General features: G+C 32.8%; 1 protein-coding gene across 1 annotated transcript in view; it reads left to right on the forward strand.

The window, feature by feature from the left end:
• The window catches only part of TMPRSS11A (transmembrane serine protease 11A), a 59807-nt gene that overhangs the window by 17615 nt on the left and 21672 nt on the right, over positions 1-20520 (forward strand). The window contains exons 2-3 of the mRNA XM_016159653.2: positions 11303-11424; positions 13264-13382. Of these exons, the coding sequence (XP_016015139.1) occupies positions 11303-11424; positions 13264-13382 (241 nt within the window). The remainder of the gene's footprint in view (positions 1-11302; positions 11425-13263; positions 13383-20520) is intronic.

Below are 20520 nucleotides of genomic sequence, written 5' to 3' on the forward strand. Positions count from 1 at the left end.
TATCAACATATATATGAAAAGATAAATTCTAATAAAAAGAAAAGATAAAGTTGACTATAATGGCAAATTGTAAAGAAGAAGCACTAAAAAATGAGTTAGATGACCTGGGCTATTTTAAGCTGCTCGACTCTAACAATTAAGGTATTCCCTCTCTCAGCCTGTTACTCTCTATGTAAGGTTGGTATAACAGTGCCTTTCATGGATTTATACTCTGCACAAAGCATTATGTCTTAATGATAAAAAGGTGAATAAGACTAGTCCACTCTATTCAGTTCACAGTTAAGTATAGATAAAAATACATGCAGAAAGTATATATTTGATACAATGGGATTAGGACTACTGTTAATCATAAGGTGCTACAGAAAAAGCAGAATTACTTTTCCCTCTTAAATTGTGGAAATTTCCTCTAATCCTGATAGTATACAATGTAATATATATGGCATTACTTTCAAGTATTATTGCCGAATGAATTTAACCAAAATCTAATCAAGTCTTTAGATCTAAATTTAAGTTTATAGGAAATGATAGGAATAGAAGAACAGGTTAAATTATATCACAAAAAAGCATCAGACAAGTTTAGAAGATGGGACATTCTAAGGGACAATGGATTTGATCTCTTCAACTAGTTAATGTCATTAAAAACTCAAAAGGTAGCGGGGATCTTTTAAATTAAAAGAGACTTAAAAGGCATGACACCTAAGGTATGGTGTGGTCCTTGATTGTGTCCTGGTTTGTAGAAACCATCTGTATATATAATAGAGAAAATAGAAGAAATTTGAAGATAGATTGGGTGTTAGAAGATATTGGAAAAACGTTAGTTTTTTAGGAGTGTTACAATGTTGTGGTTATGTTGAAAAATCTTAATTGTTTATAATAATGATTTGGTGAAAGGTTATGATATTTCATCTCACATTAAAATATAGTAACAGATATGAATGAAGCAAAATGTTAACAGCATGATGGGTGTTAAAAGCTAAAATGTTACCTATTAATAAAATGATGTGATAAATATAGAGGTGTTTTAAAATGCCATTCTAAATTTCTATGTTTCTGAAAATATTCACAATAGAGTTAAAAATAAAAGTTGAGTCAATGAGATAATAAATTTGAAGTCATTTTGTAAACTCTTAAAAAAGATGCATAAAAGAGATTTTTTTAAGTGTTTCAGAAAGACAGAATGGTCCTTTTTCAAGTATGTGTGTAACTTTGGACATCACTGTGAAGGGAAGTCAGGACTGACCACCACAGAGAGAAACGAAATGCTGCTAAAATAGAGTTCAATATCATGGACTCCCAGAGCCTGATTTATCGGGATGACATTGGATAATAAAATTATATAGGTTTCAAGTATACAATTCAATAATACATCATATGAATATTGCATTATGTGCTCACCACTCAAATTCAAATCTCCTTCTATAACCATATTTGATTTTCTTTACACTTGTCTACCTCCCTCCATTCCCCTTTCTCTCTGGTAACCACTACACTGTCATCTGTGTCTCTGTGTTTTTGTTTGTTTTGTTCATTTGTTGCTTTAAATTTTACATTCCACATTTGAGTGAAATCATGTGGTTTTCAACTTTTTCTGTCTGACTTATTTCGCTTAGTACAATAATCTCAAGATCCACCCATGTTGTTGCAAATGGCAGTATTTCATCTTACGGCTGAGTAATATTCCATTGTATATACGTACCATAGCTTCTTTATTTAATGATCTACCGAAGGACACTTCTGTTATTTCCATGTCTTGATCACTATGAATATTGTTGCAATGAACATTGAGATACATATATCTTTAGAAATAAATGTTTTCAAATTTGAGGGGTAGATACCCAAAAGAGGGATTGCTATGATATATAGTAATTCTATTTTTAAATTTTTGAGAAACCTTTATACTATTTTGCGTAGGGGTTATATCAACTTACAGTCCCACCAGCAGTGTTCTTTTTTCTCTATAACTTCTCTTGTTATTACTTATCTTGTTAATGATAGCCATTCTAACAGGTTTGAAATGGTATCTTATTGTGGTTTTGATTTACATTTCCCTAATAGCTAGTGAAGTTGAGCATCTTTTCATATGTCTGTTGGCCATTTGTATGTCTTCTTGGGAGAAGTGTCTGTTTAGATCCACTGTCCATTTTTTTAATTGAATTTTTTTGTTTTGTTGTTGGGTTTTATGAGTTCTTTACATATTTTGGATATTAGCCTTTTATAGAAGGTGTTGTTTGAAAAATCTTCTCCCATTCAGTTGGTTGCCTCTTTGTTTTGTTGATGGCTTCTTTTGATGTGCAGAAGCATTTTAGTTTGATATAGTCCCATTCATTTACTTTTGCTTTTACTGCTATTGTCTTTGAGACCAAATTCATAAAATCCTCTCTAAAACTGAGGTACATGAATTTAGTACCTATGTTTTCTTCTATATGATTTATTATTTCAAGTCTTATATTTAATTCCTTGAACTAATTTTAGTTAATTTTAGTATATGGTGTCAGATAGTAGTACAGTTTCATTATTTTGCTTGTGGCTTTTCAATTTCCCCATTATCATTTATTGAAGAGGTTTTTTTCTCTACTGTATGTTTTTAGCTCTTTTGTCAAAAACTATTTACCCATATATATGTGAGTTTATTTCTGGGCTCTCAGCTCTGATCCATTGATCTTTGTGTCCGTTTTGCCTAGACTCACTAAGAAAAAAAAGAAAAGACATAAACAAAATCAGAAATGAAAGAGAAGTTATGACATATATCAGAGATACACAAATAATCATAAAAAATAATATGAAAGACTATATGCCACCAAATTCAATGGTCTAGAAGAAATGGACAAGGAATATACAATCTTCCTAGACTGAATCACAAAGAATTAGAAAATCTAATTAAATTGACCAACAGTATGGAAATAAAAACAATCATAAAAAACCTCTCAGAGTTTGTTTCAAGATGGTAATGTAGATAAACACTGCATGCCTCCTCCCATGACTGCATTAAAATTAGAGCTCAAGTTTCACAGCCACCTTGGAAAACAATATGAAGACTAACTAAACAGAACTCCTATAACTAGTAATGTAAAGAAAAGACCACATTGAAACTGGTAGGAGGGGAAGAGACTTGAAACAGGCTGGTTCCACACCCACAGGTGATGATTGAGCTTCAGGAGAAATATCTTGACTGTGGAGAACCCTTCTCACCCCGGGGGGACAAGAAGCCCCAGGTTTATACCAGGGATTCCCAGCCCATGATTCCAATATCAGGAAGAGGACTCCTTACAAAGTCTGGCTGTGAAAAACGGAAGGGATCCTGGCCACCTGGGCAAAAGAGAAGGCAGCTGGAAATCCAGATGTCCCCTTAAAGAGCCGGCATACAGATGCACTTCCTCACAGGCACTCACCCTAGGTTCTGGGTAGAGGGACAGAGGCTTGGGAGGTGCCAGAGAGTACATGGGGAAAGAGTGAGTTGTGTGGCTTCAGGGTGAGGGCTAGAGGTCCAGCCACCATTGTCCACTTGTTGAGCCCCCTCCTATGCAGCCTGCAGGCAAGTAATATCTTGCTTGTGTTCAGTACTGCCCCAACATGGCCCAAACTGAATCTGCATTGGCCTGATGAGATCGACTCTCCATTTCAATGACTCCCTAAGACCCCAACCCACCCAATTCACAAATTGCCCGGTTGCAATTTAGGGCAGTTACTGAGGAACCAGCCCCAGCCCAAGCTGCAGTATTTCTGAAACAAATCTCAGGGGTCTGAGGGCCCAAGGCAGGCAGTGCCTGGCCTCAGTGTGAGCTGGGGAACATCACTTGCCCCACCCTGGTGATTCCCTGTGATCCTACCTCATACAACTCTGGCACTCTGAGGCTCATTCAGCTGCTGAGTTTCATAGGCAGCCAGCAGGCAGCCTCAGGCTTGGGGGTGCCCTAGGCCTTTTGCTGAGCTGCCCCAGTCCTAGTACTGGTGGCAGTCATCCTCAGATTGTCACATGGCCTCTTCCATATACCTCAAGGTCCAGGTCAGACAGTGACCAAATATGAATAGTTTTATAGCTCCTACCAGGTAGCCTCATACCAGTCAAAGGAATCAGCTGACCTTGGCCTGCATGGGAGCCCCTCTCAAGGGCGTCCAGAACCAACACAGCTGGAGGCTGACATTAGACTTCAACAGAGCACCAGCTGATTAGCTCCACAAGTGGCACATCCAAAGAGCTGTCTCTCTAGAAACACAAATTTGGCAGGCCTAATCCCACTCCATAGAATTAGTCCACATCCAGGAGCTCATACATTGTGGATGTGACCAATCCTCACGGTCAGCCAGAGAGTCAATATCACTCACTAAAGTACCAACAACAATCAAGGCTCAACTATAATAGGAGAGCACAAACAACCACACAAGAGTCATTCCTGGAACACCCAATACAGGCGATCAAGAAGACTGTGCCCCTGGGCCAAACAGGACAACTTCTACATAAGGTCACCCAGCAAATACTGGGAGATATGGCAGATCTACTTAATACATAGAAACAAATACAGAGAAGCAGCTAAAATGTGAACACAAGCAAATAAAAAAACATGTCCCAAATGAAAGAATAGAAGAAAGCTCCAGAAAAAGAAATAAGTGAAGTGGTAGAAAGAAACCTACCAGATAGAGTTCAAAACTCTGGTTATAAGCATGCTCAATGAACTTAGGAAAAGAACAGATAAGCACAGTGAGAACTTCAACAAAGAGATAGTAAGCATAAAAAAAATCCATAGAAACCATTTTTTAAAAGTCAGAAATGAAAACTGCAATAACTGAAATGAAGAATACACTAGACATTATCAACAATAGATTGGATGTAGCAGAGAATCAAATCAGTCATTTGAAAGACAAGGCAGCAAAAAACACCCAGTGAGGACAGCAAAAAAAGAAAAAAAAAGAATCAAAGAAAAAATGAGGATAGTTTAAGAGATCTCTGGGAGAACACTAAGCCTAGGAGTACCAGAAGGAGTACCAGAAGGAAAAGAGATAAAGCAAGGGATTCAGAACATATTTGAGGAAATAATGACTGAAAACTTCCCTAACATAGTGAAGGAAATAAACGTAAAAGTCTAGGAAGCACAGAGAGTCCCAAATAAGGTGAATCCAATAGACTCACATCAAGACACATCATAATAAGACTTACAACCAAGTCTACTCTGCTCAGCAAGGCTATCAATTAAAATAGAAGGTGAGATAAAGAGCTTCCCAGACAAGCAAAAGCTAAGGAAATTCACTACCACCAACCGAGTATTAAAAGAAATGTTGAAAAGACTTCTTTAAGAAGGTGAAGGGAAAAAAAAAGAACATTAATATGAATAATAAAATGGCAATAACTAAGTACCTATCAGTAATCACTTTACATATAAATGGATTAAATGCTCCAATCCAAAAACGTAGGGTAGCCAAATGGATAAGAAAACAAAACCCATACATATGCCATATATAAGAGACCCACTTCAGGTTGAAAGACACGCAAAGATTGACAGTAAAAGGATGGAAAAGGATATTTTATGCAAATGGAAATAAAAAAAGAAAAGGCTGGGGTAACAATATTTACATCAGACAAAATACACTTTAAAACAAAGGTTGTATAATTGCAACAACATGGGTGGGCCTTGAGATAATTATGCTTAGCGAAAAAAGCCAGACAGAAAAAGTTGCAAATCACATATCACTTATATGTGAGATATAAACCTAAAAGCAACAAACAAACAAGACAAGCAAACAGAGACTCATAGACATGGACTATAAACTAGTGGTTACCAGAGGGTCGGGGGTGGGAGGGAGGGGAAAGAAAGGGTAAAGGGTCAAATATGGGGTGACAGAAAGAAATCTAACTATGGGAGGTGAACACACAGTGTAAATATAAAAGTATATAGCTAAAATTTATTGGATTTCATTAACCAATGGCACCATAAAAAATATAAATAAATAATTTTTTTTTAAAAAAAAGAAAAGAAACGTGTTGAATCATGGAATAAAAAAAGCTGTAATAAGAGATGAAGAAGGACTTTATGTAATAATAAAGGAATCAATCCAACAAGAGGATATAACATTAATAAACATTTATGCACCCAACATAGGAGCACCTAAATATATAAAGCAAATATCGATTGACGTAAGGGAAAATTTTGACAGTAATGTAGTCATAGCAGGAAACTTCTATACCCCATTGACACCATTGGACAAATCTTTCAGACAGAAAATTAACAAGGAAACAGTGGACTTACATGATATACTAGACCAGATGGATTTACTTAATATTTTTAGAGCATTTTACCACAGAGCAGCAGAATATATATTCTTCTTAATCGTACATGGAACATTTTCCAAGATAGCCCACATCTTAGGCTGCAAAACAAATCTCAGTAACTTTAAGAAGACTGAAATCATATCAAACATCTTCTCTGATCACAATAGTGTAAAACTAGAAATCAGTTACAAGAAGAAACTGAAAAATACAGAACAAATAGAGGCTAAATAACATGCCACTAAACAATGAATGGATTAACAGTGAGATCAAGGAAAAAATCAAAAGACACCTGAGACGAAAGAAAATAAAAACACAATGAACCAAAAATCCATGGGACACCAAAAAAAAAAAAAAAAAAAAAAAAAAGTCCTAGGAGGAAAATTCACAGCAATACAGGCCTACCTCAAGAAACAAGAAATATCTCAAATAAACAATCTGCTTTTACATTTAAAAGTACTAGAAAAAATAATAACAAATAAAACCTAAAGTAAGTAGAAGGAAGGAAATAATAAAAATCAGAATGAAAATAAATTTAAAAGACTAAAAAAAATACAAAGGTAAATAAAACCAAGAGCTAATTCTTTGAAAAAATAAACAAAATTGATAAACCTCTACACACTCATCAAGAAAAAAGAGAGAGAACCCAAATAAATGAAAACAGAAATAAAAGAGAAGTAACGAGTGACTTCACGGAAATACAAAGAATTATAAGAAAACATTATGAGCAATTATATACTAACAAATTGGACAATCTGAAAGGAATGAATATATTTGTAGAAACATACAATTTTCAAGATTGGGTCAGTAAGAAACAGAAAATTAGGACTGACCAACTATTACTAATGAAATTAAATCAGTAATCAAAAAACTTCCAAAAAACTAAAGTCCTTGACTGAATGACTTCACAGGTGAATTATACCAATTGTTCAAAGAAGAATTAACATCTATTCTTCTTAAACTATTCCAAAAAATTTAAAAGGAAGAAAGGCTCCCAAACTCATTCTATGAGGCCACCATTATCCTGATTCCAAAGACAGACAAATACATTATAAAAAAATTATAGGCCAATATATCTGATGAAAATAAATACAAAAATTCTCAACAAAGTATTAGCAAAGCATATTCAGCAGGACATTAAAAAAATCATATGCCATGGTCACGATAGATTTATTACTGGGATGCAAGTTTGGTTAAATATCCTCAAATCAATTAATGTGACATACCACAGTAACAAAATAAAAGATAAAAATCATATGCATTTAAAAAAATCCAGTATCCATTGATGATAAAAATTCTTAGCAAACGAAAATAAAGGGAAGATATCTCAACATAATAAAGATCATATATGGCAAACCCACAGCTAACATTATACTCAATGGGGAAAAGTTAAAAGAGTTTTCCTTAAAAACAGAAATAAAACAAAGATATCCACTTTCACCACTTTTATTCAACATAGTATTGGAAGTCTTAGCTGCAGCAATCAGACAAGAAAAAATAAATAAAAGACATCTAATTTGGAAAGGAAGATGTAAAACTGTCATTATTTGAAGATGATATGATACTATATAGAAAGAATCCTAAAGAGTTTATTAAAAACTGTTAGAACTGATTAATGAATTCAGTTAAGTAGCAGAATACAATTTAATATTCAGAAATGGTTACATTTCTATACACCAATAATGAACTGTCAGTAATTAAGAGAAATTAAGTAAACAATCCCATTTACAATTGCATTCCAAAAAAATACTTAGGAATAAATTTAACCAAGAAAATAAAAGACCTGTACTCAAAAAATTGTAAGTCATAGAAGAAATTGAAGAAGACATAAAAAGATGGAAAAATATATCATGCTCATGAGTAGGTAGAATCAGCATGATTAAAACGGCTATACTACTCAAAGCAATCTACAGATTCAATGCAATCTCTATCAAAATACAAATGGTACTTTTAACAGAACTAGAACAAATAATCCTAAAATGTATGTGAAACCATAAAAGACCCTGAATAGCCATGGCAAAGTTGGAAGTATCACAATACCTGATATCAAACTATACTACAAGTTTATCATAATTTAAACAGCATAGTAATGGCATAAAAATAGATGAAGAGATCAGTGGAACAGAATAGAGAATCCAGAAATAAACCCACATCTATATGGTCATTTAATCTATGACAAAACAGGCAAGAATATACAATGGAGTAAAGATGGTCTTTTCAATAAATGGTGTTAGGAAAATTGGACAGATGCATGAAAAAAAATGAAATTGAACCACCTTTTTACATTATACACAGAATAAACTCAAAATAACTCAAAGAAGTAAATGTAAGACCTGAAATCATAAAACTCCTAAAAGAAAACATAGGCAGCAAACTCTGATATTGCTCTTAGCAATATTTTTTTTCTGATATCACTCCTCAGGCAAGAGAAACAAACAAAAAAAATAAACAAATGGGAGTACATCAAACTGAAGAGTTTTTGCACAAGGAAGGAAACCATCAACAAAAAGAAAAAACAATCCACCGAATGGTGAAGATATTTGCCAATGATACATCTGATAAGGGGTTAATATCCAAAATTTATAAAGCTTTCATACAATTCAACACCAAAAAAAAAAAAAAAAAAAAAAAACGCCAAAACAATCCAATTAACAAATGGGCAAAGGACCTGAATATGCATTTCTCTAAAGAGGATATACAGATGACCAATAGACATATGAAAAGATCCTCAATGTCACTAACCATCAGAGAAATGCAAATTAAAACCAAAATGAGATATCACCTTGCAGCTGTCAGAATGGCTATCATTAATAAATCAAAAAGTAACAAGTGTTAGAGAGAATGTGAAGAAAAGTGAAGCTTTATGCACTGTTGGTGATATTGCAAGTTGGTGCAGTCACTATAGAAAACAGTAGAGGTTCCTCAAAAAAATAAAACTAGAACTACCTTATGACACAGCAATTCCACTTCTGAGTATTTATCTGAAGAAAACCAAAGCACTAATTCAAATAGATATAGGCACCCCCATGTTCACTGCAGCACTATTTACAGTAGCCAAAATATGAAAGCAACCTAAATGCCCATCAATAGATGATTGGTAAAGAAGTCGTGGTACATATATACATTGGAAAATACTCAGCCATAATAATATGAAATCTTATAATTTGCAACAATATGGATGGACCTAGAGGGTATTATGCCAAGTGAAGTAAATCAGACAGAGAATGACAAATATTATGTAATTTCATTTATACATGGAATCTAAAAAATAAAGTAAATTAACAAACAACAAAAACAGACTCATAGATACAGAGAATGAACTGGTGATTGCCAGATGGAAGGGAAGGTTTAGGGGGCTGAGCAAAATAGGTGAAGGAATTAAGTGATACAAACTAGTAGTCATGAAATAGTCACAGGGATGTAAAGTACAGCATAGGAAATATCATCAATAATATTGTAATAATTATGTATAGTGCCAGGTGGTACTAGACTAATCAGGAGAATTGCTTCATATATTATGCAAATGTATAATTACTATGTTGTATACCTGAAACTAATATAAAGTAATATTGAATGTTGACTCTAATTGGAAAAGAAAAAGAAAAACACATCCCAAAGAGTAAAAGTCCAAGACCAGATGGTTTCATTAGTGAATTCTACCAAACATTAATATCTGTGTTTCTCAAAGTCTTCCAAACAAAGAAAAGGCAATGCTTCCTAACTTATTCTATGAGGCCAACATTACCCTGATAGCAAAACTTGGTAAGGATAATACACACACACAAAAATACTATAGATCCATATCTCTGATGAATACAGATTCAAAAATTCTAAACAAAATACTAGCAAATCGAACACAATACATTAAAAAGATTATACATCACGATCAAGGGAGATTCATTCCAGGGGCACAAGGATGGTTTGCTGTATGCAAATCAATGTGATATACCACAGAAAAAAAGTAATGGATAAAAATCATATCATCATATCAATAGATGCAGAAAAAGCATTTGATAAGATCCGCATCAATTTATGATTAAAACACTTAATAAAATAGATATAGAAATAAAATACTTCAACATAATAAAGGTCATATATGAGAAACCCTCAGCTAATATACTTGATGGTGAAAAACTGAAAGCTTTTCCTCTAAGATCAGGAACAAGACAAAAATGCCCACTTTAATAACTCTTATTCAGTATAGTATTGTAAGTCCTAACTAGAGCAATCAGGCAAGAGAAAGAAATGAAAAGCATCCAAAATAGGAATGAAGAAGTCAAATTATTATTTTTTTTGCAGGCAACATGAATTTTTATATAGAAAACCTTAAAGACTCTACTAAAAAACTATTAGAAATGTGAAACAAATACAGTAATGTTGCAGGATACAAAATCAATTTACAAAAATTTATTGCATTCCATATACTAACAATGAAATTTTATAAAAAGAAATGAAAAAAAGAATTCCTTTTGCAATTGCAACAAAAGAATAAAACACCTAGGAATAAACTTAACAAAAGATGTGAAGGACTTAAAGACTGAAAACTACAAGATGTTATTAAAGGAAATTGAAGGCGATACCAAAGAATGGAAGCTATTTTGTGTTCGTGGATTGGAAGAATCAACATAGTTGGCCACATTACTCAAAGCTACATACAGATTTAATGCAAAATTAAATTCAAAATTCCAATGGTATTTTTTAAAGATATAAAACAAAAAAATTATTAGATTTGTATGGAATCACAAAAGACCTGGAATAGTCAAAGTAATCCTGAAAAAAAAAAAGAACAAGCCTGGTGGTTTCACACTGCCTGACTTCATATTATATTGCAAAGCAACAATAATCAAAACACATGGTATTGGCAGAAAAACAGATCTTAAATTTTTAACACCTCCCCTCACACAAAATGACCTTGACCAAAATTGAAAACAAATGTCTTCTCACTGGGAAAGCTAGGCTAAAGCAATTTGCACTTAGCTAAGGAGAACCAGAAAGCTTGTAATCATTACAACATAAGAGTAATCGGAGTTTTTTCTTTTGCAGAACAGTAGGATTTGGCACCCAGAGCAGAGCTTTGAAACCATGGATGATCGTACTTCTCACTTTGTTATTAATGATGGTGGTGGGAACGACCATTGGTCTTCTGATTCACTTCTTACTCCCTGGTAGGTAAAATTACAGATTTCACTCAATTTGATTTCATTTTTCTATAAAGCTTCATTTGCATAGATGTAAATATGATTTCATCCAAAAAGCATTTGTATTTTTACCTGTAAATGTCCACATTCAGAATATTTCCTTATTTATTCAATCTTTCCATCCACAAATAATTACTAAATGCCTATCATATGCAAGTACTTTTCTGGGTACTCAAGATACGGCATTAAGCAAAGCAGACTGATTTTCTACCTCCTTAAAGCTCATGATCTATTATTCTTTTGAGAGTCTACACAAAAGATTAAAAAACTAGTAATTGTCTGAAATTTTCCAGTAATCATAATAACTCTAATCATTCATTGTATATTCAAGTGAAAAACTATGATAAATTGGTTATTAAATTAGTTATTCAAATTGGCTTTTTACTCATCATTTTTCTATCTACCAATATTTCAGGGGCAAAACAAAAGTACATGTCAAATGAAATAATGAATTTTGGAGTGGTTAGTAAACTATAAATATGACACAATGTTGTTACTTATTTTTAGAGAAAAAAATTTTCACTTTCCAAAACAATATTAAGGAATTTTTTATTGCCTGATATAGTTATAATTACACAAATAATGCATTTCAGAATTCTCTCCTTTATATTGCATCTTTCTCTGCACAGAGTACAAACCATTTATATTTTTGACAAATCTCCACAATGTCACTCTGACACAGATGTCTGTGATAAAGTATCTAGTCCAAATTGCTTACTTGAATGGTCTTATCTGTTGTCACCTTGCTCAGACTTGATGAGGGTAGGAAGTCTCTATTAGGAGCTTTAAAAGGCTTAAGAATATAGTTCTGGGGCCGCATCTGTAGTTTACATCAATGGCAAAAGATTCTCAGGTCAGTTAACTTAATTGCATAAATTTTATGAATAAAAGGATAAAATTATAGATGATATAGATAAATATCGGGGGGACAAAAAAAGCATTACATAGTACAGAGATGTCCCGCTTAGAAGATATACCATTCTGAGATCCATTTTTCTTTCATAGGTCCATAGCTGGAAAACCCTCATTGTGTCCTCTTTGAGCTAGTCTCCCCAAGGAGAGTGGTTGTTTAGTGGTTGCTCTATTCTCTACCTTGAACTCTTTATAGCTTTCCTGCCCCTTCCACTCCCAGATTTTACTCCTAAGATTACCAAATTCCTCAGGAATCTCCACTGCTCTCTGTTTTCCTTCCTTTTCTAAAAGACAAGGAGAGATTTGATTGATTCATTCTGGTTACACACTTTTCTCACCTCCAACCTCAGTTTTTTCCCCCTACCTTTCTTTTCGTGTATTTCTTAATGTGCCTAGCTCTCACATTACAAATCAAAATTTACAAGAGTGTTTGTTCAGTTACCTATACTTCCAATAGAGTATAAGATGGTATACATTTATACTCAACAAGGAGCAATACGGTAATTAAATGTTCCAGTGCTAGAGTCAGAATGTCTGGGTTTAAAACTTGGAAAGGCCATTTACTACTTGTATTCATAGAGCAAATTAATTAATGCTTCTATGCCTCACTTTCTTCAGCAATGAAGTGAAGGTGATGTTAATCTTAGAGTGCAGAAGTGAGGAATAAATACATGTAAACTGCCAAGAATAGCATTTAGCATCTAGTATATACTCAATAAATATCAGCTACTGTTATTAACATAAAAAGTTAATCACTATTTTAATATTACTTTTTATGAAACAAAATTAGAAAGAATCTCGGCAATATATTAAAGACTTTATAGCCTCATTAGAGTTGAATCCTAAAATCTATGCCCAAACCACTTAATTTGCTGCTTTCTCTTTTCATCACAGGCCAGAATATAGAGTATTATCATGGCACCTTTAAAATTTCAGATGTACGAATCAGTAGTAATTCTGGACAAAATAGTACATACCAACTTCAGGACCTACGAGAGATGAGTGAAAACTTGGTAAGTCAGATAAAATTCTTTCTATCATAGAATAATATAGGTAGAAAGAATTTTGTGGATCGTTTCCCTTAATATTTTCAAAACATGGTTTTCAGACCACCTGCATCAGAATGATCTTGCAGATTCCTAGATCTCCTTTCATACTTACAGAATCAATGTCTGATGGGATAGAGAGGTGAGGATAGGGGAGCAAGGCAATCAATATGCCTAACAGGTGATTCTGATAAATCACTCTTTCTAACTCAATCACTTCATTTAAAGGTGAGAGAACTGAGCTCAAAGTATCCTAGCCCCTTGCTCTCCCTATTCCACCACTATATTACCCAAATGGAAAAAGCTTAACCACACCAGAAGTGGTTATTTGTAAGACCACTTGCTTTCTTTGAAAGACCATAATTTAAAATTTAAAATATTTTTAAATATACGAGAAAAGGAAAGATAATTATAAATGTTTTATTTTGCAAACACAGGAACAAAGTTAAAATACCCAAACCTATTGCGTAATATTTAAATGAAATGCTAACAATTTTTTTAAAACTAAAATAAAGGATTGCACCCAGAGGAAAAGAAGTAAACTCCGCTGTCTAACAATTCTGCTCAGGATACCTGTGAACTCTATTTCAAACAATAAGTTCAAGTTAACTTTCCTTATAAGAAAATACAAAAGCACAGTTATTTTAAAGGGGTGAAAATGACAGGTTTATTAGTTTATTTTAGTTAAAGAAACTTTTTTTTCCCAAAAAACATTTATTTTCTCCCTCAAATCAATTTTTATTTTTCCATATCACATCTTATCCTTGTCCTAGGCATACTCAATTATAACATACTTATAATAATAAATATGGAAATAGAGTTTATAATATATTTTTTTAATTATCATTAAATCATGTACCCTTTTTCTATCTTGAGGTCTTATCCCCCAGAATCAAGAATTCATATTTATAGATTGATATATATCCTTATGCTAATTTATATTCAAGGAAGAAAATAGAATTTGCAATCATTTCTTGAGAAGTGTCTGATAAAAACTAGATACACATCCCAATACTTCCTTTATTCATCTAATCCTGAGTGACTTAATATAGCCTCAATTAAAAAATTATTATGTCTTAGTTAAAAAGATATACAAGTTTTTTGAACAATGGGAACTTATAATTTATTGGCAGTTTAAAATCTGTTTTATGTTTTCTGCTTGTTGTTATTGTTGTTGTTGTTTTAGGCTAAGACATTGTCTTTACCGAAGTGAATGGACAGGAATGCAATAGGTCTTTTAAAAGGAAATGAAAGAAATGCTAAAGTGCATCCATAGCAGAAACTGTGTTTAAAAGTGGACTTTTAAGTTTCAGTAAAACATGCATTTCTAGGAATGAAAGAACCTCAGATGCAAAGGCTACATTAGGTAATGATATATTATCATAATAATACATGCAAGGCTCTTTTCTAATTGTTAATATTTATTCTTTATTTTCATAAAACATTGCTGTTTATCTCCCCCTGTGGCTACCATTCTATATTTCATCTGTATTCTTCTTGTATTCATTTTGCAAAAATATATTTCGTTGTTTAGCGTAAACATGCTTTTAATTATTCTATGTGTTATAAATTCTATTCTATGTGCTATAAACAACAGAAATTTATTTCTCAGAGTTCTGGAGGCTAGAAGTCTGAGATAAGGCTACCAGACTCTGGGTAGAGCCCCCTTGTGTGGAGCAGACCATAGACTTCTTGGTGTAGCCTCACATGGTGGAGGGCAAGGAGCTAAGGAGCTCTCTGAGTTTCTTTTATAAAGGCATCAATCCCATTCATGACCTAATCACCTCCCAAAAACTCTACCTCCTAATACCATGACATTGGGGGTTGTGATTTCAACACGTGAGTTTGAAGAGAAACAAATATTCAGTCATTGAATCACTTTTTGTTTTATACTTTTTTACTCAGATCTGTCAAAATCTTCATTACTAAATGCACATCTAATTAATTGCTCTTAACTGCTACATGATGACTCATAGTGTATACCTACCATGTTTTACCTCCTGCTCATTATTCCAAGAAATGCTGCACTAAGCAGCCTTCTACTTATCCCTTTATGAACCTATGCAAGTTCTCCTGGAAACAGAATTACTGGGTCATTGGGTGTGCATACATTTAATTTGATTAAGTGGTGCTGGAATGACCTTCAGAATGACTGAATCAATGTGCACTCCCATCTGCAGTGCCTGAGGGATTCCTATGTCCCCATATCTTTGCTAAGATCTGATATTATTTGGCTTTCTAATTTATTCCAGTCATTCTGTTGTATCTTCTTCATGATTTAATTTGCATTTTTCTAATTACTAATGAGTTTTTGTATCATTATCTATACCTGTTAGCCTTTTGAGCTTTTATTTCTATAAATTGCCTGTACCTATCCTTTACCCGTTTTTCTGTCAGGGTTGTTTTGTTTTATTAGTACTGCTTTGCAGGAGTTCCTTACATTTTCTAGATAAAAACAGTTTGTTGTAGACATTGTACTTATTCATTCTGTCTTCTATTAATTTGGACCATGTCCTTCATGAAACAAAAATTCCTAATTTGGAAATAATTGTATTCATCAAATTTCTTTGCTTTATGGTCGTGTTTTTAAAGAAATTCCCTCTAAGTCTATAGTAAAATATTATACTATATTGTCTTATTTTAACTTTATAGTTTTACCTTTTACTGAAAGTCTTTAATGTATCTGGAGTCCACCTTTGAATGTAATGTTAGGAAAGGACCCACGTGTTATTCTCTATATAGTGAGCCAGTTTCGCCAATTTAACTAAACAACCTGTCTTCCTAGTATATGGTGTGATTATTCAGCTCTTTACATATCTTGGCACCTGAGTCTTGAGGAAAATGAAACATAATCTGTCCCCTCCAACTGCTCCCAATCTCATTGGAGAGATGAGAGTAACACATATGAAATTAAAAATTATGACACGATATAATTAAGGATAAAATTGTATGTCAAAAAAGTAAGTACAGAGAAAAAACTTCAAAGAAAAGGAAGATCAACTAAGGTTCCCATGGTCAGGAAAGGCTTTGTATTATTTTAGTCCATTTAAATAAGATATATAGATGTTCCATTCCCTCTTCTCCCTACTAAGTTACCTTTAAAAGAATTATAGAAAAGGTTCGTGCTTAATTCTCTGAGCTCCTCCTGTTTATTTTTGCGAAATCCCAATGAATAAAACCAGATTCTTCTCTCTGTCTTATGTGGGTACTAACTAGACAGCCGAGAAAAACAGGTTGCAAGTCCTGTTCTTCCTCATAATTTAGGATTTACTGATTTGAATACCAAAGAAGGTGCAAAAGTAAAATGAATTCATGCTCAGATCCTGCTAAAACCCACCCCAGTGCCAAGACAGTGACACAGACATATCTCATCTTTCACATTAGCTGTCATAGAAGACTCCAGTAAACCAGACCCCAGTAATTCATGATACTCCCAAATATGTAGGTCACTTTCATTATTATTATACATTTGAATAGGATCACTGACTGAGGAAGTATTTCATTTGGAGTCATATGTTTCAGAAACATCAATAAATATTTCTAAATTATAAGGTCATTACAAATGCAAAAGTCATAAATTTATAACATCATAACAATAACAGTAGTTAACATGTATTGAATACCAAGCACCACACTAAACACACTGTACATATTGTTAGTTAATCAAAAAACAAAAAACAAAAAAACAGCCTTATGGGGTAGGAACAATTTCTATCACAACTTATAGATAAATTCAAGGTACATAAAAATTAATTTACTCAAGATCATATGGCTAATAAATGATATAGTTAGGCTTTGAGGTTATATGTTCTTAATAAATTTCTGTCATCTGCAAGGTCACCTATGTGATTTTACTTCCCATCTACAATTCCATGAAATACCAGAGATCAAGTGATTACCCCTGGTACATTAGTCTCTTTTATCTATACTATTAACATTGGACCAGTGACTGTCATCTGCATTAACAATAGCGACAGTTGAGAATTTTCTTAGGGTTGTCCCCCGCCAAAAAAATCACTCCTATGGTTTTTTGGTTTTTGCTCCTGTGCCCAAAGCAGTTCTAAATTTTATCTTTTTTGTACCCAGAAACACCAGAAGTAGAGCCTGAAGTGATTCTCAAAATACCCTTGAGACTATGTGTCTAGAGTTGTAAAGACAAAAAACTTAGAAACAGAAAGCAACGCAAGGAGATGAATGTAGTTAGGAATACTCTCTAAATGAATTAGAAGACAAAAGTGAGATTTGGCTTTGGTGAACACTGAAGCAGGAAGTTCTACAGAGAAAAAAGCTACTGGGTCAAGGTAAACTTATGCTTAACAAAGGTATTAGATTATTTAAAGCTTTCAGTTGCATAAAGTAAGAGAAGTAAAAGATGCTTAATGCTTGGTGTAGGGCTATGGCCCTGTGCCTAGAGAAATCAGATTGGATTTGGAAGCTTTGAGAAAAAAATAAGAAAGACATTATTGAGAAAATTCATGTTCAGAGGTTAGAAAAATTAAATGCAGAGTGTTGCTGAGTCCTAACTTGAGAGCTCAGACTTACATTTATTTTGTACTTGAAGATTACGTGTGACTACCTCTACCATAATACTACCTCTACCATAAATGTCTGAATCCTGAAAGAGAAAGCTAATTGTATATTTCACCTCTAATCTTCAATATAACACTGCTAAGGAGATATTATTATCCACACTTTATAGATAAGAGAACAGCCTCTGAAGTTAAAGTTCACAACTAGTAAATAATGGAGGAGAGATTTGAAGTCATATAGGTAACTAGAACATATGCTCTTTCCACTAAATAGTTCTATTTTTGAAGAAGGAACTCAATTAAGATAGGACACTTAGTTCTATATCAATTATTCTCTCATTTAATATTTAAAATCCATAAAGATAATAAATACCATATTCTGTATTATATCACTTTTGCTTAAGAAACACATTGTGTTTACTTATTATATATATAAAGATGCCCTCATCCTTATTTTCTTCACTTCCCTGTATCATTTTTTTCCAGCTTTATTGAGATACAATTGACATATAACATTATATAAGTTTAAGGTATAAAACGTGTTGATTTAATACACTTATTTATTGTAAAATGATTATCACCATAACAATATGATTTCAATCCATGAACATGGGATATCTTTCCTTTGTTTTTGCTTTCTTCAGTTTCTTTCATTAAAGTCTTATAGTTTTCAGTGTAGAGATCTTTACTTTCTTGGTTAAATTTATTTCCAAGTGTTTTATTATTTCTGATGTTATCGTGAATGGGATTGTTTTCTTCATTTCTTTCCTTTTTTTTTAGGTATTTTGTTACTAGTGCATAGAAATGGAACTGACTTCTGTATCTTGATTTTGTATCTTGCAAATTTACTGAATTCTTTGATTAGTTTTGTTTTTTGGTGGTTTATAGGATTTTTAATATATAAGATCATATATCTGCAATTGACAGATTTACTTCTTCCTTTCTGATTTGGATACCTTTTATTTCTTTTTCTATGTTGTATTATATTGAATAGGAGTAGTTGGAGTGAGCACTCTTGTCTTATTACTGATCTTAGAGGGAAAATTTTAATCTTTTACTGTCGAGTATGATGAAAGCCATGGGATTGTCATATATGGCCTTTAATATGTTGAAGTATGTTCCTTCTGTTTTGCAATTTGTTGAGCATTTTTATCAAAGGATGTTGTATTTGGTTGAAATAGATGCTTTTTCTGCATCTATTGAGATGATCACATGATTTTACCTTTCATTCTATTAACATACTTATAACATTTTTTATTTACATATGTTGAATCATCCTTGTATCCAGGAATAAATCCCACTTGATCATGTTGTAGGATCCTTTTAAAGTACCATTGAATTTGGTTTGCTAATATTTTGTTGAGAATTTTTTCATCAATATCCATCAGAGATACTGGCCTATAGTTTTATTTTCTTATAGTGTCTTTATCTAACTTTGGTATTGGAATAACTCTGGCTTTATAAAATTAATTTTGGAGTGTTCCCTTTTCACTTTTTTGGCAGAGTTTTAGAAGGATTGGTGTTATTCTTCTTTAAATGTTTGATAGAATTCAAACAAATGTCTGGGCTTTTCTATGTAGGGAAGTTTATGATTGATGATTCAATCTCCTTACTCATTATTGGTCTGTTCGGATTTTCTATTTCTTCATGATTCAGTTTTAGTAGGTTGTATGCTTCCAGAAATGTATCAATTTCTTCTAGGTTATCTAATTTGTTGGTATATAATTGTTTATGATAGGCTCTTGTGATCCTTTATATTTCCTAAGTATCAGTTTCAGTGTCTCCTCTCTTATTTTTTATTTTATTTAAGTTTTCTCTCTCTTTTTAAGACTAGCTAAAGGTTTATCTATTTTGTTTTTCTTTTCAAAAATTAGCTCTTAGTTTCCTTGATCTTTTCATGTTGCTTTTTGGATGTCTATATTAATTGTTTTTGCTCTGATCTTTTTATTTTCTTCCTTCTGCTAATTTTGAGCATAGTTTGCTCTTCTTTTTCTTGTTCCTTGAGGTGTGAAATTAGGTCATTTATTAAAGATATTTTTTTGTTTCTTAATGTAGGCTTTTATCACTATGAACTTCCTTTTTAGAACTGCTTTTGTAGCATCCCATAGGTTTTGGTATATTTTGGTTCCATTCTTATTTGTTTCAAGATATTTTAATTTTTTTTTGACTCATTGGTTGTTCAGAAGTATGTTGCTTAATTTTCAGATATGTGTGAACTTTTTAGCTTTCTTCTAATTATTGATTTCTAATTTCATTCTATTATAGTCAGCAAATATACTTGGTAAAATCTTAATCTTCTTAAATATTTTCTAAAATTTGTTTTGTCAACTACTGTATAATCTATCCTAGAGGATGTTCTTTGTGCACTTGAGAAGAATGTACATTCTGCTGATATTAGATGGAATGTTCTGTATATGTCTGTTAGGTCCATTGGTATAAAGTATGCCAAATGTTTCTTTGTTGATTTTCTTGCTGGATAATCTATAATCTTACTTAATTTAGGTGCTCTGAGATTGGGTGCATATATATTTATGATGGTAACATCTTAATAAATTGACCTCTTTATCATTATTCTG

The sequence above is a fragment of the Rousettus aegyptiacus genome, unplaced genomic scaffold (assembly GCF_014176215.1).
Source record: "Rousettus aegyptiacus isolate mRouAeg1 unplaced genomic scaffold, mRouAeg1.p scaffold_m13_p_10, whole genome shotgun sequence".
NCBI lineage: Eukaryota > Metazoa > Chordata > Mammalia > Chiroptera > Pteropodidae > Rousettus > Rousettus aegyptiacus.